We start from the raw sequence: 24791 nt of genomic DNA, 5'->3' as shown, positions 1-24791 counted from the left end.
TAACAAGCCACACGAATGATACCAGATACTATAAGACCACAAGGCCATAAGACATGGGAGCAGAATTAGACAAATAGGCCCATCAGGTTTGCTCTCTCTGCCATTCAATCATGGCTAATTTATTACCCCTCTCAACCCTATTCTCCTGCCTTCTCAGCAATCTCACTCCTGCAGAGTGAAATTACAAAATATTAGTTGGTGTCAATTATTTCTTCACACTATTTGCCTTTCCCATAGTTAACTTTCTGTGGTGCTGAAACTACGCAGAAAGACAATGTATCTTCGACCTCACTGGGAACATAGCTGAGAAACATGCTCCATCGCTGGCTGTTCCTAGATTACTGACTGCCTGGATCCCGTACCCAGATTTGGGAGACAATCTCACAAGTTTGAGCAATTTGTGTTAAGTTGTCGTTCCCCTGGGTGATTTCGGGAATCAAATGCATTCTGTGGTCACTTTTTTCCACTTGTACTACGGAATGATCTGTTACTGTATCTGACTACACATGACAATGATCAGATGACCTGGAGTCACATGGGACACAGTATGGAACAACAAGCAGCCTGCTGGAGGAGCCCAGTGGGTCGAGCAGCACCTGTGGGAGGAAAGGAGATGTCATTCTTTCCGGTCAACTGCCTGCATCTCGCACGGATGTTGCTCGAGGGTCTGATTCCTCCAGCAGACTGCTTGTCGCTCCGGGTTCCAGCACCTGCAGCCGCTTGTGACTCCTCGGGTAGAGAATTCCCTAGGAGGCACCAGTGAACCGTACAGGTTCTTGCATCACAGTCATCTTGTAATGACCATCATCGTCTGGCCCAGCACACTGGCACAACTGCCTCACCGTTCCAATGACCCAGGCTCAGCCTGGTGTTGTCTGTCTGGAGTTTGCACGTTCTGCCTGTGACTGTGTGGGTTTTCCCTGGGTGCTTCAGTGACCTCTGACACACCAAAGGCATGTGGGTTAGGAGGGTAATTGTCTCTGGAGTATAGGAGAAGAGGTAGAATCTACGGGAAGTTAAGGAACAAAAGAATGGGATCAGAGTTTTGGATACTTGCTGGTTATAAGGCACTGGTGAGGCCTCGCCTTGAGTACTGTGAACAGTTTTGGGCCCCTCATCTTAGAAAAGATGTGCTGGCATTGGAGAGGGTCCAGAGGAGGTTCACAGGGATGATTCCAGGAATGAAAGGGTTATCATACGAGGCTCTTGGTCTGTACTCGCTGGAATTCAGAAGGATGATAGAGGATCTCATTGAAATCTTTTTAATACTGAAAGGCCGAGACAAGAGTAGATGTGGAAAGGATGTATCCCAAGGTGGGAGAGTCTAGGACAAGAGGGCACAGCCTCAGGATAGAGGGGCGCCCTTTCAAAACAGAGATGCAGAGAAATTTCTTTAGCCAGGGGGTGGTCAATTTGTGGAATTTGTTACCAGGTCATTGGGTGTATTTAAGGCAGAAATTAATAGGTTCTTGATTGGACATGGCATCAAAGGTTATGGGGAGAAGGCCAGGAACTGGAGTTGAGGAGGGGAATAAAAAGGGATCAGCCATGATTGAATGGCGGAGCAGACTAGATGGGCCAAATGGCCTAATTCTACTCCTATGTCTTATGGTTGTTGCAATGGGACGAAGAGCCTGCTTCACACTATTTGCCTTTCCCATAGTTAACCTCCTATTGTGCTGAAACTACACAGAAAGATGATGTTCTATACAGTATCTTTGACCTCACTGGGAACATACCTGAGAAACATGCTCCATCACTGGCTGTTCCTAGATTACTGACTGCCTGGATCCCATTCCCAGATTTGGGAGACAATCTCTGAGCAGCTTTTCATCCCAGATAGTTTCATTCCTGAAATTTAAGGTCTCCACTTGCAGTACCATAAGATCATATGATATAGGAACAGGATTAGGCCATCTGGCCCATCAAGTCTACTGCACTATTTCATCACGGCTGGTCCAATTTTCCTCTCAGCCCCAATCTCCTATTTTCTCCATGCTCCAGGATCTATCAACACCTGCTTTAAATATACATAAAGACTTGGTCTCTACAGCTGCCTGTGGCAACAAATTCCAGATTCACCACTCTCTGGCTAAAGAAATTCCCCTTCATCTCCTTTCTAAAAGGAAACCCCTCTAAACTGATCTGTGCACTCTGGTCTTGGACTCACCCACCACAGGAAACATCCTTTTCACATCCACTTTATCAAGGCCTTTCACCATTTAATAGGTTTCAATTAGGTTACCTTTCATTCTCCTGAATTCCAGTGAACACAGGCCCAGAACCATCAAACACTTCTCATGTGACAAGCCATTCAATCCTGGAATCATTTTCATGAATCTCCTTTGAACCCTCTTCAGTTTCAGCACATCCTTTCTAAGGGGCCCAAAACTGCTCACAATATTCCAAGTGAGGCCTTTACCAGTGCTTTATAAAGTTTCAACATTACATCCTTCCTTTTATATTCTAGTCCTCTTGAAATGAATGCCTTCCTCTCCACGGACTCAACCTGCAAATTAACCTACAGGGAATCCTGCACAAAAAGCTCCAGGTCCCTTCGCACCTGAGTTTTTTGTATTTCTCTCCATTTTGAAAACAGTCTGCCCTTTCATTTCTTCTACCAAAGTGCATGATCATACACTTCTCAACAATTCAAACTCAGGCCTCTGATTACCAGGGGAATGAAGCAACTTTTAACAGGCACAGAGTGGAGAGAATGAGTGCCCTGATAAACTCTAATTTTCTCCTGCTACAGGAGATCACATCACCTCCTTCAGACGTCCGAAACTGCATCCACTCGCTGAACTCCGAAGGCCCAACCTCGTTGCTACAGCTGATCCGAATGCCACAGGTCGCAAATGGACTCAGTTCTCCGATTGTGCGGCTGTATGGCGGCACAGGAAAAGTCACCTCAAAGGATATGTTAGTGTTTGAACTAGCATTGACCTTGTTGGGATCAAAAACCTGGAGGAACAGAGAGAGAGAGACAGAGATAGAGAGAGACAAAAAAACCGAATTATTCACAATCAACCTGCGCTGACAAGCAATATTATACATTTAAGTTCACACCCGCACAGAAAGGTATTGAGAGCAAAATTCCTTTCACTCCTGCCTTACATTCCAAAACCATGGAATATCCCTTTAACATGTATCCAGGAGACTCCACGTAGCCTGATATCTAACTGATATGTGGTTCCCTGGAAAGTGGAGTCATCAGTAGACAGGTGGAGAAGAAGGTTCTTGGCACGCTGGCCTTCTTCACTCAGGGCACTGCGTTTGAAGTTGGGAGGTTGGTCTGGGTGTACAAGGTGGGGGTGAGTCCGCACTCACGGTGTTGAGTTTGAAGTTGGGAGGTCGGTCTGGGTGTACAAGGTGGGGGTGAGTCCGCACTCGCGGTGTTGAGTTTGAAGTTGGGAGGTCGGTCTGGGTGTACAAGGTGGGGGTGATTGAAAGTAGGAGGGGGAGGGGAAAATGCGAAATGATAGAAGACCGGAGGGGGTGGGGTGAAGCTAAGATCTGGAAAGGTGTTTGGCGAAAGTGATACAGAGCTGGAGAAGGGAAAGGATCTTTGGACGGGAGGGGAGGTTGAAAGAAAGGGGGAGGGGAGCACCAGAGGGAGATGGAGAACAGGCAGAGTGATGGGCAGAGAGAGAGAAAAAAAAAATAAACAACTAAATATGTCAGGGATGGGGTAAGAAGGGGAGGAGGGGCATTAACGGAAGTTAGAGAAGTCAATGTTCATGCCATCAGGTTGGAGGCTACCCAGTCGGTATATAAGGTGTTGTTCCTCCAACCTGAGTTTGGATTCATCTTGACAGTAGAGGAGGCCATGGATAGACATATTGGAATGGGAATGGGACGTGGAATTAAAATGTGTGGCCACTGGGAGATCCTGCTTTTTCTGGCGGACCGAGCGTAGTGTTCAGCGAAACGGTCTCCCAGTCTGTGTTGGGTCTTACCAATATATAAAAGGCCACACCGGGAGCACCAGATGCAGTATACCACACCAGCCGACTCACAGGTGAAGTGTCGCCTCACCTGGAAGGACTGTCTGGGGCCCTGAATGGTGTTGAGGGAGGAAATGTAAGGGCAGGTGTAGCACTTGTTCTGCTTACAAGGATAAGTGCCAGATCGGCGGGAAGGGATGGGGGGGACGAATGGACAAGGGAGTCATGTAGGAAGTGATCCCTGCGGAAAGCAGAAAGAGGGGGGGAGGGAAAGATGTGCTTGGTAGTGGGATCCCGTTGGAGGTGGCGGAAGTTACGGACAATTATACGTTGGAGACTTTGTGGTTGCACTTTGTGTAGAATGAGATTGGGAATAAGTGAGCAAGAGTGAGAGGGAGAGGTCTTTCTGTCCTGTTCCTTAACCCTTCGTGCACTATGGGGCTAGTACAACATGACATAAGGAGACACTAAGGTAAGTTTCCAGACTCTTCAGGAGGTCTGGATTTATGCAAATGAGAAATCCCTCGGTTTATCACCGGTACTGGGCTCACTTGACGTCTCTTCCAGTTAGATGCCTGCCTCAATCTTTATGCCCCTTATCACCTCCCCAAAGTTTGTCATCAACTCGTCCACTGTTAAACTTTCAAGAGAATTTGATCAAAAGAGGTTGGGGAACAGGGTGATTACTTCCAACAGATGTCAGATGTTGCTTGGTTATCCACCCACACCTCATTACATATATCGAGTGTAGACAAGGTTCCCCTCCCAGCTGTTCTGTAAAGTCCCTCTGTCTGTCAATGAACTTATTGGAGAATGAGAGGCACTGGGAATTGAATAAGTAACAAAATTAGCACACCAACACCTGGCAAGCACAGGGAAAGTGAAAATGTACTGGTTTAAGTTCAATTTCAGTTTTTTGACATTCATCCATACACTCGTATACCACCAATCGAGAGAACATTCCTTCAGACCAGGGTGCACAACACAAGACATATAACTCACACAGAAAGTATATTAATGCAAACAAATTAACAAATAAACAAATACATAATACAAATAGTAAAAATTAACGGTATAACATTACTGCCGCTTCATAAGTGATGAGAGCAGGGAGGTGGCAGGGAGTTCAGTAGCCTCACTGCCTGGGGAAGAAGCAGTTCCTGTCCTAATGGGATGGTACCTCCTGCTTGATGGGGGGGTGGGGGGGGGTCAGGGAGGCTGCTGGATGGATGGGAGGGATCGCTGCGTATGCAGTACCCCTGATAAATATCTCTAATGGGTGAGAAAGAGTCGCTGGTGATCCTCTCAGCGCTCTTTGCAGGGACTTGCGGTCAGCAGCTTTGCAATTCCTGTTTCAGATGGTCAGGAAACTCTCAGTGGTGATCCTGTGAAAATTGGTTAAAATGGGGGGGGGGGGTGGTAGAAAGAGCCTCACTTGCCTCAATCTCCTCAGGAATGGAGACACTGCTGTGCGTTTTTAACAGAAGAGATGGTGTTTAAGGTTCAGGTAATGCGCACTCCCAGGAACTTGGTGCTCCTAACTCTCTCCTCGGAGGAGCCGTTTATGTGCAGTGAGGAGTGGTCGTCCTGCACCTTCCTAAAGTCCACAATCATCTCTTTGGTCTTGTTCAGGCTGAGACTCAAGTTGTTGTGCTTGCACCCTCCTAGCAGCCGCTCTACCTCCACTCTGGATGCTGCCTCATCACCGCTGCCGTGTCGTCAGTGACCTTGATGACTTGGTTTGAACTGGATCTAGCAGTGCGGTCAGGCATCAGCAGCTGGCTGAGCACGCAGCCCCCGGCGGGGCTCGCCAGTGCCTAGCACGATGGAGCTGCAGATATCGCTGCCAACTCGGACTGACCGTGGTCTTTCTGTGACCCAGATACAGAGAGAGGTTGAGGGCCAGCGAGAACAGATTACCCACCAGCTTCTGAGGAATGATGGTATTAATCACCATGCAGAATTGCTGAACAGCATCCTGGTGAATGAGGCACTACCTTCCAGGCGGAACAGGACAGAGTGGAGCGTAGAGGCTTTGGCATCATCGGTAGACCTGTCTGAGCAATAAGCAAACTGGAAAGGGTCCATTGTAGCAGGAAGATGCGATTTAATGTGATCCATAACCAGACATTCAGAGTATTTTATCATTGAGATCAGTGCCACTGGACAGCAGTCAGTAAGACAGGTTATTGTCGCCCTCTTGGGCACCAGGATGATGGTGGGTGAGGTCTGTGGGAACAGTGGATTATTTTAGAGAGATGTTGAAGATGGGCTGCACAGTTCCTCAGCACCCAACCAGGTATATTATCAGGCCCCATAGCTTTACTTAGACTGACCCTGGACAGAGTCCTCCTCACGTCAGACAGAGTGACTGCTCCTTGGGGGAAGGAGGCCTTTCTCGCCAGCACGTCGTTCCGTGCATCAAACTGAGCGCAGAAGATATTCGCCCTATCAGGGAGAGAAGCATCACAGGGCGGACCTGTAATCCATTATGGTCTGAATGCCCCACCTCGTGCACCTCACATCTGTGGTGCTGCAGGGACAGAGCCACGGTGGTCAGCATGACAACGCTACAGCTCAGGGTGTTGGAGTACAGAGTTCAATTCCAGCATCTTCTGTAAAGAGTCGTTGTAGGTTTTTGCAAATAAAAGTGAGTTTTATGTTTAACGAAGCCCATAACTCATTTTATTGAACTCCAAACCTAGACACAAGAACACACTAAAAATCCTTACGTGACAACATCATCACGTCAGACCAGCCTCTTAAAGTGAAACCCCAACTCATTGCCGGTGGCTGTGAATTATGTACATTTCTCCCAGTGATGTTACCCTACATCGCTCGGGTCCTGTGTTCCATAGGTGGAGCAACCACCGGTGCCCCTGGTGCCCCTCGGGTCCTGTGTTCCATAGGTGGAGCAACAACCGGTGCCCCTGGTGCCCCTCGGGTCCTGTGTTCCATAGGTGGAGAAACAACCGGTGCCCCTGGTGCCCCTGGTGCCCCTCGGGTCCTGTGTTCCATAGGTGGAGCAACCACCGGTGCCCCTGGTGCCCCTCGGGTCCTGTGTTCCATAGGTGGAGCAACCACCGGTGCCCCTGGTGCCCCTCGGGTCCTGTGTTCCATAGGTGGAGCAACCACCGGTGCCCCTGGTGCCCCTCGGGTCCTGTGTTCCATAGGTGGAGCAACCACCGGTGCCCCTGGTGCCCCTCGGGTCCTGTGTTCCATAGGTGGAGCAACCACCGGTGCCCCTGGTGCCCCTCGGGTCCTGTGTTCCATAGGTGGAGCAACAACCGGTGCCCCTGGTGCCCCTCGGGTCCTGTGTTCCATAGGTGGAGCAACCACCGGTGCCCCTGGTGCCCCTCGGGTCCTGTGTTCCATAGGTGGAGCAACAACCGGTGCCCCTGGTGCCCCTCGGGTCCTGTGTTCCATAGGTGGAGCAACAACCGGTGCCCCTGGTGCCCCTCGGGTCCTGTGTTCCATAGGTGGAGAAACAACCGGTGCCCCTGGTGCCCCTGGTGCCCCTCGGGTCCTGTGTTCCATAGGTGGAGCAACCACCGGTGCCCCTGGTGCCCCTCGGGTCCTGTGTTCCATAGGTGGAGAAACAACCGGTGCCCCTGGTGCCCCTGGTGCCCCTCGGGTCCTGTGTTCCATAGGTGGAGCAACCACCGGTGCCCCTGGTGCCCCTCGGGTCCTGTGTTCCATAGGTGGAGCAACCACCGGTGCCCCTGGTGCCCCTCGGGTCCTGTGTTCCATAGGTGGAGCAACCACCGGTGCCCCTGGTGCCCCTCGGGTCCTGTGTTCCATAGGTGGAGCAACCACCGGTGCCCCTGGTGCCCCTCGGGTCCTGTGTTCCATAGGTGGAGCAACAACCGGTGCCCCTGGTGCCCCTCGGGTCCTGTGTTCCATAGGTGGAGCAACAACCGGTGCCCCTGGTGCCCCTCGGGTCCTGTGTTCCATAGGTGGAGCAACAACCGGTGCCCCTGGTGCCCCTCGGGTCCTGTGTTCCATAGGTGGAGCAACAACCGGTGCCCCTGGTGCCCCTCGGGTCCTGTGTTCCATAGGTGGAGCAACAACCGGTGCCCCTGGTGCCCCTCGGGTCCTGTGTTCCATAGGTGGAGCAACAACCGGTGCCCCTGGTGCCCCTCGGGTCCTGTGTTCCATAGGTGGAGCAACAACCGGTGCCCCTGGTGCCCCTCGGGTCCTGTGTTCCATAGGTGGAGCAACAACCGGTGCCCCTGGTGCCCCTCGGGTCCTGTGTTCCATAGGTGGAGCAACAACCGGTGCCCCTGGTGCCCCTCGGGTCCTGTGTTCCATAGGTGGAGCAACCACCGGTGCCCCTGGTGCCCCTCGGGTCCTGTGTTCCATAGGTGGAGCATCCACCGGTGCCCCTGGTGCCCCTCGGGTCCTGTGTTCCATAGGTGGAGCAACGACCGGTGCCCCTGGTGCCCCTCGGGTCCTGTGTTCCATAGGTGGAGCATCCACCGGTGCCCCTGGTGCCCCTCGGGTCCTGTGTTCCATAGGTGGAGCATCCACCGGTGCCCCTGGTGCCCCTCGGGTCCTGTGTTCCATAGGTGGAGCAACCACCGGTGCCCCTGGTGCCCCTGGTGCCCCTCGGGTCCTGTGTTCCATAGGTGGAGCAACCACCGGTGCCCCTGGTGCCCCTGGTGCCCCTCGGGTCCTGTGTTCCATAGGTGGAGCAACCACCGGTGCCCCTGGTGCCCCTGGTGCCCCTCGGGTCCTGTGTTCCATAGGTGGAGCAACCACCGGTGCCCCCGGTGCCCCTGGTGCCCCTCGGGTCCTGTGTTCCATAGGTGGAGCAACCACCGGTGCCCCCGGTGCCCCTGGTGCCCCTCGGGTCCTGTGTTCCATAGGTGGAGCAACCACCGGTGCCCCTGGCTCATTCAGACGTGCGTTGACACGCTCACAGCCATGGCCATGGGGGCTTAAGGGGATGTTGGTGTGCATCATGGCGGATGAAAACAAACGAGGTGGAATGTAGGCCAACAGGAACCCAAGAGTGCTGCACACTGTGATGGGATGTAGGAGTACGTGAAAAGGAATTGAATTTACTGAGAGGGTGGAATGCTGTTGTGAGGCCGACCAGGCAGTCGTAGAATCAGGAATCAGAAACCACCGGGCACTTGTAACGGCTGCCCATATACCAACTCAGCCACGGATGACTGCATCCTCTTTTGGTCCAAAAGGACCCGCAGGAGATGATCATGCCAACACTCATCGGTCAGGGAAGCCCTCAGAAGAGCCTTTTAAGGAGCAGTGAAATTGCTCGCATAGGACATTGGACCTGGGACTTTACAACCCAGAGGTCTGATGTGGATTGTGGACAGTGATCAGAGGAAATATTGGATGGGGTGCCAAACCGAGCCACCCAGGTGCTGATGAATGTCCGAGCCACGTCTGTGGCTGTCGATGCTAGGGGAAGAACCTCTGACCACCTGGTGGAAGCCTCCCATGGTAAAGTTTGTGAAACCACAGGGGATGGGGGTTTGGGGGGGTTGGAGAAAGAGGACCAACAAGGTCCACATTTACATGGTTAAACGGTTCCTTAGGGATCTCAGAAGGTGCCAACGGTGCCTGAACGTGACACTGGCACTCCACACAATCAGACACGTCCGTTCTGATGTCATGCGACACAAACCAGTGCAGCCAGTTTCTGTGAAGCCTTCCGGCCTGGATGCAAGAGGCCGTGTATGGAGTCAAAAACAGTCTGTCTCCAGTTTGCAGGTATGTGGGCCAGGTGGTGTTACTGCCCTACCAAGCAAGGGGCTGATATTTTGGCCACTGCCTGCACGAAGGGTTTGTGGTCAATGAACGCTGTGAAATGGCGACCCTCTAGAAGGAAATGAGAATGGCAGACAGCCAGACAGAGACCTCGCAGCTCATGGTCAAAGGTGCTGTACGCCCCTTTGGGGGCACAGAGCTGCCGGCTGAAGAAAGCGAGTGGCTGCCACATGCCTCCGACCAACTGTTCGTGCACAGCATCCACCGCGTAGTCCGAAGCTTCAGTAGCTTGGGCGCGTCGGGAGCAGGGTGCACCAGTAGGGTCACATTAGAAAGCGCTCATTAGGTATCATCAAATGCCTTGGTCGTGTCCGCTGATTGTGAAATACCTGGCCATAAACCAGGGTTAAAGTACAAAGGCTGACTTCATGTTAACTCACAGACCTCCCTTTGAGTGTTACACACATCAGAACAGTCCTGTCTGTAAAATCATGACTACGGCAGTTGCTAAGCAACGAAGACTGATGCATGTGCTTGTGCGGGTAAATGAGGAGTACAAAATTAATCAAGGCTGATAAGCAATAAAACCTCTGCTGGCATTTCAGTGAGCGTCACAGCAAGGTGGAGTGGAACCTTCATCCAAACTAAACCTCTTCATGTTCGCTTTCCTTGGAGCCACAGCAGGAGTGCCCACATCTGGCCGGGGGAGACGCGTCCACAGCTGTGGCCCTGCTGTCAGCATCGCAGAGTGCCCACTGCAGGAATGAACCATGGTTGTGGTTTATGGAAAGATGAAGATCAGCTTCTTCCTTCTGTTTTCTCTCTCCATTCTGCCATTAACTGCGTTCTGTCTCCAAAACCTTTGCCATGACGTGCTAGTCTCTGGGGTCACTCTCCCCCACTGTTTTCTCACTACCACCAGGAACCCACCTCTGCCTACCCACAGGAGTACACTCCTCCAAAATACGCAGAATACCTTTGGCATAACCCTTACGATACACAAAGGTATTTTCCCAGACTACATGTTTTGTGTAACTTGAGAAACCTCTTCCTCTTGAGAGTTTCATCTAAAGCAGGGGTTCCCAGCCTGGGGTCCATGACGCCTCAGTTAATGGTAAAAGGATGAGATCCTTTGATCTGAAAGCACTTTGAGAGTCCTGCTGTTCTGTTGTTACAAGCTGGCTGTCTTCAGACTTCGTTGGTTGCTGCTTTGGAATCTCTTCAGCCATCGTCTCCTTTGGAAACCTCCTGAGTTTGTTAAACGGAGGCATAAACTTCCCTTGCATTGGATGCAAACAGTCCAACAACACACACAAAATGCTGGTGGAACGCAGCAGGCCAGGCAGCATCTATAGGCAGAAGCAATGTCAACGTTTCGGGCCGAGACCCTTCCTCAGGACATTTCACAATCCCATTTCACATTTTGTTTGCAAAGGTGTTCACCGCATTAACTTGGCCAGTAATTATTCTTCAAATAACTTCACTAAAAATCTGACCATCAATGCATTGCTCTTTGTGCAATCGGCCATATTTCCATTGTAATTATATTCCAAAGGAATTTAATGACTTGAGTAGGGACTTGGGAATGAGGTTGTGAAAACCTACACACAAATATTTTCTTCCTTAGCTAGATCTGCCAGCAATGCTAGGCCTGAATTTTGTTGCTGACCCTCCTGATCCCCCTCCCCCATTCACTGTCAACTCTCAGACTGAATGCAGGATCAAAGAAAAGTCATGCTCGAGAAAAAGGCCATTCACCCATGATCAAAAACAGACTATCCTTCCAGCACTGGGTTCATAGTCAGAATGTTATTATTGCTAACTAACAGGACATGAAATTTGTTGTTTTATGGTAGCAGTACCGTGCAAAGGCATAAAATTACAAAAGTAAATAATGCAACAAAAAAAAGGGAATAACAAGGTCAACTTAATGAGTTTGTGGGCCATTCCGAATTTCAAGGCTGTTCTTAAGTTATAAACTTATGATTTATGGACATCCCCAGATAAGAAGGAGCTCCATTATATTGTTAAATTCAGAAGTCTAACGTATATACACATGTTCGTTCCTACAAACAGCAGAAGTAGTTTCCACTCTCCCCACTTTTAGTAATTGTTCTCATCAGTGCTTCTGACATCATTCCTTACAACACTGAGGTGGCATGGTTACCATATCGGCTGATTCTATGCATCTTCCACCTTGTTAACAAAACTAATTGAATTAGCTTCTGTAAATATGGCACCTATTCACAACCCAGGTTGTGTTAAAATATAATGAGGTTCTCAATCCTTCAGGCATAGTTTGAGTGGACCACCAGAGCCTTTTTCCCACGGCAGAAATGGCTAATTCAAGGGACTCTTGCCCCTTCAGTCACTGAAATTCAGAACCCCACCCTCCCCCCATCCCCATGGGTAAATAGTCTTTTTCTCAGTTCCCCTTCAAAGCATTCCACCAACTGCTTTAAATCCTCTGGGACTTGATCCATGTGCTATGGGAAATAGATTTCCCAACCTATCTGGGCCCCTCAGTGTTACACTCTTCAATAAAGTCTCCCTTCAGCCTCATGCATTTTAAAGAAATAATCACAGCCTGCCCAAGCTCTTCCCATTACTATAGCCTTCAGGTCCTGAGAACATGCTCATAAATCCTCTCCGCACGCTTGCCAGCACCATCACATCTTGCAGCGTTGAAGCCGTGGTCTAACTAGAGCTGTAAGCAGTCCTAGTTCTTGCAATCACTGCTAATAAAAGAAGAATTTCTTATCAATTTCCTTATTGAGCAGAAATGCAGCATCTGTGCACATACAGCTACTGGCTCACTTTTATAATCATCACCATCTTGATCCAATTAACCTATGCTGTTCCTTATTCGAACAAGAATACAGAACATTACGGCACAGCACAGGCCCTTCAGCCCACGATCTTGTGCTAACCTTTTAACCTATTCTAAAATCAATGCAACTCTTCCCTCCTAGATCTGCCTCTATCACTACCCCTGACTGGGGGTTCCATGCATCCACCATACTGTGTAAAGATCTTATCTCTGACATCTCCCCTGTACTTCCCTCCAATCACCTTAAAATTAAGCGCCCTTGTATTAGCCATTTCTGCCTTGGGAAGAAGGCTCTGGCAGTCCACTCAATCTATGCCTTGTATCACTTTGTATACCTCTGTCAAGTCACCTCTCACCCTCCTTCACTCAAAACCCCTAGCTCACTCAACCTGTCTTCATAAGACACGCTCTCTAATCCAGGCAGTGTCCTGGTAAATCTCCTCTGTGCCCGCTCTAAAGCATCTGCATCCTTCCTAAAATGAGCTGACCAGAACTGCTTCAGGTATGCTCTAACCAGAGTTTTAAAGAGCTGCAACATCACCTCACAGCTCCTGAACCCAATTCCCTGACTACTGAAGGCCAACACACAAGTCTTCTTAACCACCCCATCAACCTTCACGACAAAGTTGTGGGATCTATGGACATGGACATTCCTCCACACTGCCATTAACCCTGCATTGTGCCTTCAAATTGGACCTGCCAAAATAAACTGTCTCACTTTTCTGGGTTAACTGAATTTGCCAGCTCTCAGCTTAGCTCTGCATTCCAACAATGTCCTACAGCAACCTACAACAACCCTCCACAGTACCCACAACTCCACCAACCTTGGTCTCATCTTCAAACTTACTAACTTACCCTTTCACTCCCTCATCTAAGTAATTTATAAAAGAAAACAGGAGCAGGCGGTCCCAGAACAGATCCCTGTAGAACATCACTGGTCACCAACCTACAAGCAGAATACACTCCATCTACTACCACCCTCTGCCTTCTACTGTAGGCAAGTCAATTCTGCATCCACACAACCAAGCTGCCCTAAATCCCATGCCTACTGTCTTTCTGCCAGGGAGAATTATCAATGGACTTAATAAAATCAAAACACTAAATTGATTCCATAATTTGCCACCACTGAACAAATTAGGTTTCAATTATTTGATATATCCTGTCCTCTCTTTTAAAGAAAGGTACAACATTGGCAGGCCCCCAATGCCTTCAGGTACAGGCCAAATCGAGGCAGTAGGGCCCAGGCCTGAGGACATAACAAAGCAGCAGGGCCTGGGTCAGAGATCAAGGAATGGCATGAGGTTTGGACGAGGGCAGATTGAAAAGGTCAGGGTATCAGGGCCGGTTCAATTCGATGCTCCATGAGGTTTACTTGTCTCTACACAGGCTGTGGATCAACGGCAGTGGTGACTGGCTTCGTGGCCGTGGACTCACTTTTGTGAACTTCAGTCCTGAATGTTAATTGCTTACTTGTATTGTTTGCACAATAGGTTTTTTTTCTCTCTGCGCCTTGGGTACTTGACAGTTTTTTTATTTAAAAAAGAGGCTCTATTGGGTTACTGCCTGTAAGCAGACGGATCTCAAAGCTGTATATAGTATACACACTTCGATAATAAATGTGCTTTGAACTTTGAACCACTCCTATACCCATAGAGGATTCAAAAATAATGGTTAGAGTCTCCACATTTCCTCCTGGCTTCATTTGTCAGGCTGGGATACAGTTCATCCATGCTTGCCAATGTGCTCACATTCAACAGGGCTAACTCAATACTCGCTTTTTCGCTCTGTGTAACCCATCCAATATTTCACACTCCTTCATGCTAAACACATCAGCAGGTGCAAAGTCACCTTATTACATCCTCTCTCCATATAAATTGAATCTTATTGATCCCTAACAAACCTCACTCTTCACTGGCTCATCAATATTGTTCAATTCAAAATTCAAGCAGTAAGGCTGATCAACACCTCCACCCACAAACACACCACTCCACTACTTTATCACTTCCTGTCACTCGCCCCGCTTCACCCCGCTTTATGGACGTACCGCCAATCTATGTAAACAAGTTCTATTATGTATTTAAATTTATTGTGGTTTTTATTATTGTATTCTTTATCTTATTGTGGTCTTGTTTGTGATGGATCAGAAGCAGAATAGCAATTATTTTGTTCTCCTTTACACGCATATCCTGGAAATGACATTAAACTCTCTTAAATCTTGAATTAAACAATCAAGAAAGCCTCTTTGGAGTTTCTTTGATTTGAAGTGCCAGTGTTATTTCATTGCCCCACAAAACCTGCTGGAGGGACACAGCAGGTCAGGCAGCATCTAAGGAAGGAAATGGATAGTCAACGGTTTAGGTCATGATCCTTCATCAGGACTAAATTATTTCACAGCCTCTATTTTCCAATGTTCCTCCAAATAAGATCCTTAAGCTTCCTATACTTTAGGTGTTAAACTTGTTATCTGACACAAGATCCATTTTATCCTACATTTTGCAGTTTAACTCTTATTCTTTGCAGGAACATGATTATCCTGAACCTTCTGAATCTCTTTCTCAATTCCCCTTTATTGTCCCGAAACCTGCAAGCAACTGTTTCCTGTTCACTTCTGCTAAATCACTTCACAGCCTAGTGAACTGATAATTTTACACACCCCCATCCATGTAATTGTCAGACTTCTCTTAAATATTGCAATCAAATCCGTACCTACCGCTGCCGTCAGCAGCTCGGTCCACACTCGTACCATGCACTGAGTGAAATAGTTCCCCTTAAACATTTCACCTGGCTCTTTCTGTAATTATGCTAAATATAACTGAGTTATAAACACCAAAACAAGATTCCCCAACACTAACTAACCAGACTTGCTCCCCTTACCCGTTCATTCCCATCCCACCTTTTTGAACTGGCAAGTAAGAGTTCTCCTGAAATAGAATTCAGTACCTTCCCTCTCTTTTACCTTGACTATCCCAGTTATTGGGATAATTGAAATCTCCTACTATGACCACCAGCTGATATTGCATTGGCAAAAACGTGTTAGAAACATAGAAAATAGGTGCAGGAGTAGGCCATTCGGCCCTTCGAGCCTGCACCGCCATTCAGTATGATCACGGCTGATCATCCAACTCAGAACCCTGTACCTGCTTTCTCTCCATACCCCCTGATCCCTTTAGCCACAAGGGCCATATCTAACTTCCTCTTAAATATAGCCAATGAACCGGCCTCAACTGTTTCCTGTGGCAGAGAATTCCACTCTCTGTGTGAAGAAGTTTTTCCTCATCTCGGTCCTAAAAGGCTTCCCCTTTATCCTTAAACTGTGACCCCTCGTTCTGGACTTCCCCAACTTCGGAAACAATCTTCCTGCATCCAGCCTGTCCAATCCCTTTAGAATTTTATACGTTTCAATAAGATCCCCCCCTCAATACACCACTGGGACCTCCCTCCCCACCTACACGAGGAAAGCCCTCAGAAGGGATCATCTATCATCAAAGATCCTCACTATACAGGCCACGCCATCTTCTCAGAGCTATCATTGAGCTGAAAGTTCAGAAGCGCCACACCACCAGGTTCAATTTATGCTTTTCTTGTGAATTCTGCTTATCTGATGCTAAGTGCCTGGGATGCCTCTGCAAGCAAGTTTTTCATGCTGAAGATTTTAAAGCCAACTTTGAAATACTCATTAATTTTTCAACTTCAATTTTGCTTCTGCTTTCTTCCTCCTGAATCTTGCTCCATTTTCATGCATGCCCCTGCAAAGACCAGCAAGGGATGATGCAGCTTTGCACGGCGACACGACTCTGCCTGCCTGAACTGATCACTCTGCTTACCTGAGCCGTACAGTTGTGTAGTGATGAGAAGCCATCAGAAGTGACAGCCCAGGAGATGCTGACACTGTTGGAGGTCTGGTTATCGATCCTCAGCTTGCTGGGCTTGTCTGGAGAAACTGAAGAACAAGTGGGTCATCAGTTGGCTCACTGGCAGTGAATCCATTGCACACCCGCTCCCGCCCCCTGCAGAATCTCACCACAAATATAGCTTTTGTTTGCAATGTTCAAAATGTTTCTCGGACAAAGGCTTTAAACAAAATTTTACATCCAGGCCACAGCTGAAAACAAGAACACAAGAGTGTCCATTGTGTGTGCTGTCAGATCCTGTAAACATAACTGTCCTGGGACCAAAACAGTCAACATCATGTGATCTCAACTTTCCCCAAAAGAAACTGGAAAGAGCAGTGAACACAGCTCAGCCCATTACAAACAGCAGCCTCGGCCTACACTTCCTGCTACTTCAGCAAAGCAGCCAACGTAACCCGGGACCTGACCCCACTCCGGTGATTCTCTGTTCTTCCCTCTGTCACAAGGCTGAATATATAAAAGCTTGAAAATTCACACAGCCAGGCTCATTCCACAGTTATAGGATCTCAACAATCCTCTTGCATAGTAAAGTCAAACACCCAGTCTCTCACCTTACCTTGTCAGGGGCCCTGCACCTTATTGTCCCCCTGCACTGCACTTTCTCTGTAACTGTAACACTTCCTTCTGCATTGTGTTGATGCTTTTCCATTTGTACTATCTTGATACACTCATGTATGGAATGATCTGTGTGGATGGAATGGTGAAACTAAGTTTTCCACTGTATCTCAGTACTTGTGACAATAATAAACCAATTATCAATTGTCCTCCATTAAATAGATGCTCCTCCTCCTCACTATCAACACAGGTCCCCTTCACCATCACATTTCTGAATGGACACTCCCTCAATTTTATTCTTATGAGCCGTGTATTAAGTTCTGTGATGCAGTCGGCCCTCCTTATCCGCGGATTCCACATGCGCGAATTCAACCAACCGCGAATCGCGAAAACCCAGAAGTGCTCTTCCAGCACTTGTTGTTCGAGCATGTACAGACTTTTTTGTCTTGTCATTATTCCCTAAGCAATGCAGTATAACAACTGCTTTACATAGCATTTACATTGTATTAGGTATTATAAGTAGTCTAGCGATGATTTAAAGTATACGGGAGGATGTGCGTGGGTTATCGTGCATCGAGATCGAAAAAATCGGAAGTTCTCTTACTAAGTAAGTCGGAACAGGTATATCGGGTATTATTTAGCGTCATTTAGTCAAACATTTGTCTTAGTATATAGTATATATTTTACCTTTTTATGTATATAAAACACTTAAGAATGTATGTTTCAGCACCGGCTTGGGAACGGAAGTTCCCGAGTTCGATCCGGTAACAGACCGCCCCCCAGTGCGCTCTCCTCCGTGCCGGGTTGATTTGGAAGATCAAAAACCCAAAACCCCAAAACCCAATAATTAAACCACTGCGTTGTTTAGTAATAATTTTAGCTTTCATCCGGGCAGAGCCTTTCTCACCTTATCCTTTAAAATTGTTCCGATTGTTGACCAACGTAGCCTAACGCTTTTCCAATGACCGATGGCGTTTCACCTCTTTCCGATTGGTTTATTATTTCCACTTTATTTTCAATCATGATCGTGATTATTTTCATGAACAGAAACACTGCGCATTCAGAGCTCTGGCACCGGGTCCTAATGTCCACCACACTGAGACAGGTTAAATAAGGTCTGGGGTTCCGCTGGGTCCTAAGGTTCACCACATTGAGACAGGTTGAATAAGGGACTTGAGCATCCGCGAATTTTGGTATCCGCAAGGGGTCCCGGAACCAATTCCTCACGGATAAGGAGGGCCGACTGTATATAGTTTTCTTGTGTCTGCATTGTACTGCTGCTGTGAAATTTCATGTTATAAATCTGATTCTGGGGTCCAACACCAATTACCATAAAGTGCAAAACAGCACTAAAATGGAGAAGTGGGGAGTGATGAGTGGAAGGTAGATGAGGAGGAGAAAAGGAGGGAGGAATAGAGGAAAGAGGAGCAAAAGGAGTGATTGAATGACAAAGTAAAGGAAGAGCTGAGAATAGGAAGGGGGAAGAAGTATGGATGGAAGTACATGAACAAAGAATGAATTAAGAAAGTGAGGAGAAAGGAAAAAGGAAGGAGGATAAAGTAAGGAACAGAAGAAGGAATAAGAGGAATGAGATTACATGGAAGAAGAAAGTAGATATTCATAGGTATAAAATTAAAACCCTATTGGAACCCAAATGAAGTGACAGGACTTGAAAGCTGACCCTGAGATACTTTGACAAGTCCTGTCGGAGAAGGGTGTGGAACCAGGGTCTGGAACAAGATCAGGAAGATGAAGAATGGAGGTAATTTATACAGAGACGAGAAAGAGGAAAATGGAGGAGAATAAAGGGAAATGAAGGGGGTTTAGAATCATATAACACAACAGCACAGAAACAGGCCCTTCAGCCCATCTAGTCCATGTCAAACTATTCATTTGCTTAGTCCCATCGACCCATAACCCTCAATACACCTTCCATCCAGGTTTCTCTAAAATGTTTACAAATTCCTCTTCAATGTTGAAATCAAACCAGCATCCAGCAGTTCCACTGACAGCTCGCTCCACACTCTCACCAGCCTTTGAGTGAAGACATTCCACCTCTGGATCCTTTTAAACATTTCACCTTTCACCCTTTACACGTGACCTCTGGTTCTAGCCTCACCCAACCTCAGTATAAAAACCCTGTTTACCCTATCCATACCCCCATAATCTTGTAAACCTCTATCAAATCCCCCTTCATCCTTCTACACTCTAGAGAATAAAGTCCTAACCTATTCAACCTTCCTCAGGTTCTCAGGTCCTGCAACATCCTTGTAAGTTTTCTCTGTACTCGTACAATCTTCTTGACAGCCTTCCTATAGGTAGGCGACCAATAATGTAGACAATACCCCATATTATACAACTTCAATATAACATCACAAATCCTGTACTCAATAGTTTGATTTATGAAGGCCAAAGTGACAAGCTTTTCTAAACCTGTGACACCACTTTCAAGGAATTATGGATCTGCATCTCCAGATCCCTCCATTTCACTGCTCTCCTCAGTGCCATACCACTCACCATGTAAATACGTTCCTGGTTTGTCCTCCCAATGTGCAACACCACACACTTAAATGCATTAAATGCCATTTGTCATTTTTTTTAGCCCATTTTCCCAGCTGGTCCAGATCCCACTGCAAGCTTTGATAGTCTTCCACACTGTCAACTACGCCCCCCAGTCTCGGTGTCATCTGAAAATTTGCTGATCCAATTTACTACATTTTCATCCAGATCGTTGATCTGGATCATAGAAGACAAACAATGGACCCAGTATTAATCCCTGCTGTGCACCACTAATCACAAGCCTCCAGTCAGAAAGGCAGCCATCTTCTACCACTCTCTGGCTTCCCCCACAAAGCCAATGTCTAATCCAATTTACTACCTCATCTTGAATGTCTGAATCTTCTCGACCAACCTCCCATGGGTAACTTCTAAAGTCCATGTAGGCAACACCAATTGCCTAGGTCCAACACACAAGATACACTACAAAGAAACCATGGCTGTGCCTCTACTTTCTGAGAAATTTGCTAAGATTCAGCATGTCATCTCAATCTTTGACGAACTTCTATAGCTGTGCAATGGAGAGTATGTTGACTGGATGCATCAATGCCTAGTATGGAAACACCAATGCCCTTAAATAAAAAATCCTACAGAAGGTCATGGATACAGCCTAGTCCATCATGGGTAAAGCCCACCACACCACTGAGCACATCTACATTGAGTGCTGTCACAGGAAAGCAGCATCCATCATCAAGGACCCACACCATCTAGGCCATGCTCTTCTCACTACTAACATCAGGAAGAAGGTACAGGAGCCTCAGGACCCACCTCACCAGGTCCAGGGACAGTTATTACCCCTCAACCACCAGGCTCTTGAAGCAGAGGGGATAATGTCACTCACCCTATCACTAAACTGCTACCACAATCTACGGAATCACTTTCAAGGAGTCTTCATCTCATGTTCTTGATATATATTGCTTATTTATTTTTTTCCTTTTCTCTTTGTACTTACTGTGAATGCCTGCAAGAAAATGTGTCCCAGGGTTGGATATGGTGACATATATTTACTCAGATAATAAATTTATTTTGAACTTTGCCTTCATCAACTTTTCCTGGTAACTTACTTGAAAAACACGAAGATCGGTTAGACACAACGTACCACGGACAAAACTATTTTAATTATCCCTAATCAGTCCCATTCTATTAAAACACTTGTATATCGGTCCCTTAGAATACCTTCCAATAACTTACACACTACTGATGTCAGACTCACTGGTCTATAATTTCATGGCTTATTCTTAGATCCTTTCTTAAACAATGGAACAACATTATCTATCCTCCAATCCTCCAGCACATTCCCTGTGGCTAAGGACTCTGCTAGGGCCTCTGCAATTTCTACACTTGCCTCCCACATTGGAACGCATTGTCAGACCCTGGGGATTTATCCACCCTAATTTTCCTCAAGACAGTAAACACTTCTTCCTCTGTAATACCTGTATGGTCCAAGACCTCCCTGCTATTTTGCCTCACTTTATTTCTGTGTCCATCTCCCGAGTAAACAGATACAAAAAATCCATTCAAGATCTCTCCCATTTCCCATAGTGCTTCTCCCTCTAGATGCTGCCTGGCCTGCTGTGTTCCACCAGCATTTTGTGTGTGTTGTCTCTTCTATTTCTTTCAGCTTCATGCACAGATGATCACTCTGATCTTCAAGATTAATTTTGTCCCTTGCTATCCTTTTGCTCTTAATGTACCTGTAGAATCCCTTGGGATTCTCTGTTAACTTGTTTATTAGAGCAACCTCATGCCTTGTTTTAACCCTCCTAATTTCCTTCTTAAGTGTTCCCTTGCATTTCCTATACTCCTCAAGAACCTCACTTGCACCTTGCTGCAATGCTACTCCAGGGCCTCAATACTCCTCAAAAACCAAGGTGCTCTAAACCTGTTATGCTTGCCCTTTATTCTGACCGGAGCATACAAACTCTGTACTCTCAAATTTCACGTTTGAAGGCCTCCCACTGTTAAAAAGAATGGAGGTTTAGCTTTACCAAATTTTAGGTTTTATTACTGGGCAGTCAATATAGGAAATCTTACATTTTGGTCATATTACATTAACCGTGAGGACTGTCCAGTATGGGTCTCTTTAGAAACTCTGTTAAAAAAAATTTCTATTATTTCTCTTCTTGGATCCTCACTTCCTTTATCTTTAAATTAACTAACGAACAATTTGGTAGTTAAACATACTTTGCGGATTTAGAAAATACTTTTGGTTTATCGAGATTTTCTCTTTCTAGTCCCATTCTTTTCTAATTGTTTTTTTAAACCTTCTATGACCAATGTAGTTTTTAAAGAATGGGATAGATTGGGTATAAAATGCTTCCAGGATCTGTTTGTTGGAGGAAGTCTCTTTTCATTTGAGCAACTGTCAGCTAAATATAGCTTACCAAACACCCACTTTTTTGATATCTACAAATTAGAGACTTTCTGGGATCTCAGTTATATACATCTCCTGTGAGTCCTGATAAGAACTTATTAGATGTAATTTCTAATTTGAAACCTTTTCATAATGGCTCAATATCCAATATTTATGGTATGTTGTTGGGAATAAGAGAGGCTCCTTTAGACAAAATTAAAAATGCCTGGAAACAAGATTTACAGATTTCAATTTCTGAGGAGACTTGGAATGAAATTTTTAAATTGGTTAACACATCATCACTATGTGCTCGCCACTCCCTCCTACAACTTAAAGTGGTTCACAGGGCCCACATGTCCAAAGACAAGCTATCTCATTTTTATCCGGATACTGTATATCTCCCTATTGCAATAGATGTAACAATGGAGGGGCTTCACTAATCCATATGTTTTGGACATCCCTGAGTCTTGAAAAATACTGGAAGGAAGTATTCCAAACGTTTTCTGTACTTTTTAAAGTAAGTTTTAAGCCTAACCCTTTGACTGCCTTGTTTGGTATTGTTGGAGAAAAAGGGGTAACTTTGGAGACATCTGACTTGCATATATTGGCTTTTATTTCTCTTGTAGCTAGGAGGGCGGCGATGCTTAAATGGAAGGATGTTACTCCACCTACTCACGCTCAATGGGTACATGATGTTATGTCATGCTTAAATTTAGAGAAGATCCATTGTTCAATTTCTGATTCTAACCAAGACTTTCAAACATTGTGGAGACCATTCTTGAACTACTTTCAAAACTTTTGATTTGGTGTTAAAGTACAGATGTTGGCTAATAACATAAATCAATATGTGATAAGGATTTTTTTCTGTCTTTCTTTCTTTACCTTACAGCTTTGTAGTGGGTTTAGATTCCTTTTTTACAATAAAATTATTATGATTTAATTAATGTACGTGTTTGATTATGAATATAGGGTACTGCGATTGCAAGTGTGATTTAAATATAATGTATTCGGTACTATTCTTTTTTTTTGATTCATAATATATATCCTCATGTACTCTGTATTCTTCTATGTGAAAATTAATACAAATATTGAAAAAGAAGAAAAAGAAAGAAGGCTTCCCACTTACCAAGAACACTTTTGCCAGAAAACAGCCTGTCCCAGTCCACACTTGCCAGACCCTTTCTGATACCATCAAAATTGGCCTTTCTCCAATTTCGAATCTCAACCCAAGTACCAGACCTATCCATCTCCACAATAATCTTGAAGTTAATAGCATTATGATCACTAGGTGCAAAGTGTTCATTACACCATCATCTGTCACCTTCTCTGTCTTGTTCCCTAATAGGAGATCGAATATTGAAAGGTAATCTAGTAGAGGAAGAGCTTAAATGTAAAATTAAAGAGAATGTTGGAAATCACCCTTGTGTGTTTTGAGAAGGATTTGGCTGGCTATGCTGCTCAGTCGAGCCACTGATGTAGTGTTGGAATTCCTATGAATAAACTCAACATGGGAGTCTAGTCGTTCCTCCGGACGCAGGTTCAGTTGTCCATCACTGCACATTGTGACAGTTGTTTATGTTGGCTGTGAGAAGTGTAGACAGTCCATGGAGGGAAGGCTGGTTTATGGAAGTCAGACGAGGAGAACATTAGAGTGGTCAAGTGAAGAACAGGATTATGGGTTGAGTAGTGGGGCTGAACTGCAGTGGATTAAGTGTGACTCTAAACTTACCTTTGACATAGGCGCTCGCTGTCCTGGAGACGGCAACTCCCCTTGCGTTATGTGCTTCACATGTGAAGGTTGTCTGGCTTTTAATTCCTGATAACAGAGAGACAATGTGTTACCCTCCACCATCTCAAAGTAGCCAGCTCCCCATCCCATTCACACAGCTGAAAGAAGCAGAGAGGTTTATGAAATCTGAGAGCAGGACATCAAAATTAGGAGCAGACAACCAGACCTTCCTTGCCTGTCATTCCCATCTCCGAGAGTTACCTTTCGTCTCCAGTAAGTAGCACCAGTAGTTTGTCCTGGTCTAACCACGTACAAGCCAAGGCCAATGGAGCACATCTGCACTTCTACTTCCTCAGAAGGCCAAGGAAATTTAACATGTCTCTGTTGATTCTCATTAGTTTTTATAGATGCCATACAAAAAGCACCCTATCTGGATGCCTCACAGCTTGGTATCACAATTGCTCTGCCCAACACTGCAATGAGTTCTTTGGGCCTGTGCTGGGTGCCAGACAGTGTTGGGCTCCAAACTTTTTAGACATCCTGAATTGGTTAATCATTTAGAGTTTCTTGTGCTTTTCTTTGTAATGCGGTCTTCTGTTTAAGCTTGTTAACTTTATTTTGATAGACTTGGAGATTCCATGTTATTTGTATTATTTAAGTGGATACCCAATAAGTGCTAATCACAGGGTCCTAGCTTTGAGAATGTTACTTCTCACTGTGTCGCTCGACCGAACCATTGATGTTTATTTTGGAATTATTGTGAATAAACTCTCATTGCCATCTCTACATACAGTCTGTCTTTCCTCTGTACTTGGGCTCCAATATTGCCAGTGCACATCGTGACAAAGACTGCAAGAAACAGTAGAATTGTGGACACAGCTTAGCCCAGCATGAAAACCAGCCTACATGGACTCTTCACTTCCTGCTGCCCTAGGAAAGAAGCCAGCATAATCAAGGGTCCCTTCCACCCCAGGGCAAATGTGAATATAGGGCCTGACTGGGTCCCCAATATACAAACACGCAAATCAGGGCAATTTACATGAACCAATTAACTTACAAATCAATGTCTTTGGCACATGGGAGGAAACTGGAGCACATAGACAATGTGCAAACTCCACACAGAACAGCACCCGAGGTTGGGAATTTGAGATTTGAAATGTCATCAAAGACTAGA

At 46.3% G+C, this 24791-nt stretch overlaps 1 protein-coding gene across 1 annotated transcript in view; it reads right to left on the bottom strand.

Moving 5' to 3' along the window:
- The window catches only part of tyro3 (TYRO3 protein tyrosine kinase), a 106846-nt gene that overhangs the window by 51362 nt on the left and 30693 nt on the right, over nt 1-24791 (bottom strand). Inside the window, exons 5-7 of the mRNA XM_073040324.1 lie at nt 23618-23704; nt 16338-16453; nt 2769-2964 (exon numbers count right to left, since the gene is read on the bottom strand). Of these exons, the coding sequence (XP_072896425.1) occupies nt 2769-2964; nt 16338-16453; nt 23618-23704 (399 nt within the window). The remainder of the gene's footprint in view (nt 1-2768; nt 2965-16337; nt 16454-23617; nt 23705-24791) is intronic.

Source organism: Hemitrygon akajei, chromosome 3 (assembly GCF_048418815.1).
Source record: "Hemitrygon akajei chromosome 3, sHemAka1.3, whole genome shotgun sequence".
NCBI classification, from domain to species: Eukaryota; Metazoa; Chordata; class Chondrichthyes; order Myliobatiformes; family Dasyatidae; genus Hemitrygon; species Hemitrygon akajei.
This window is presented reverse-complemented; position numbering and strand designations above follow the sequence as displayed.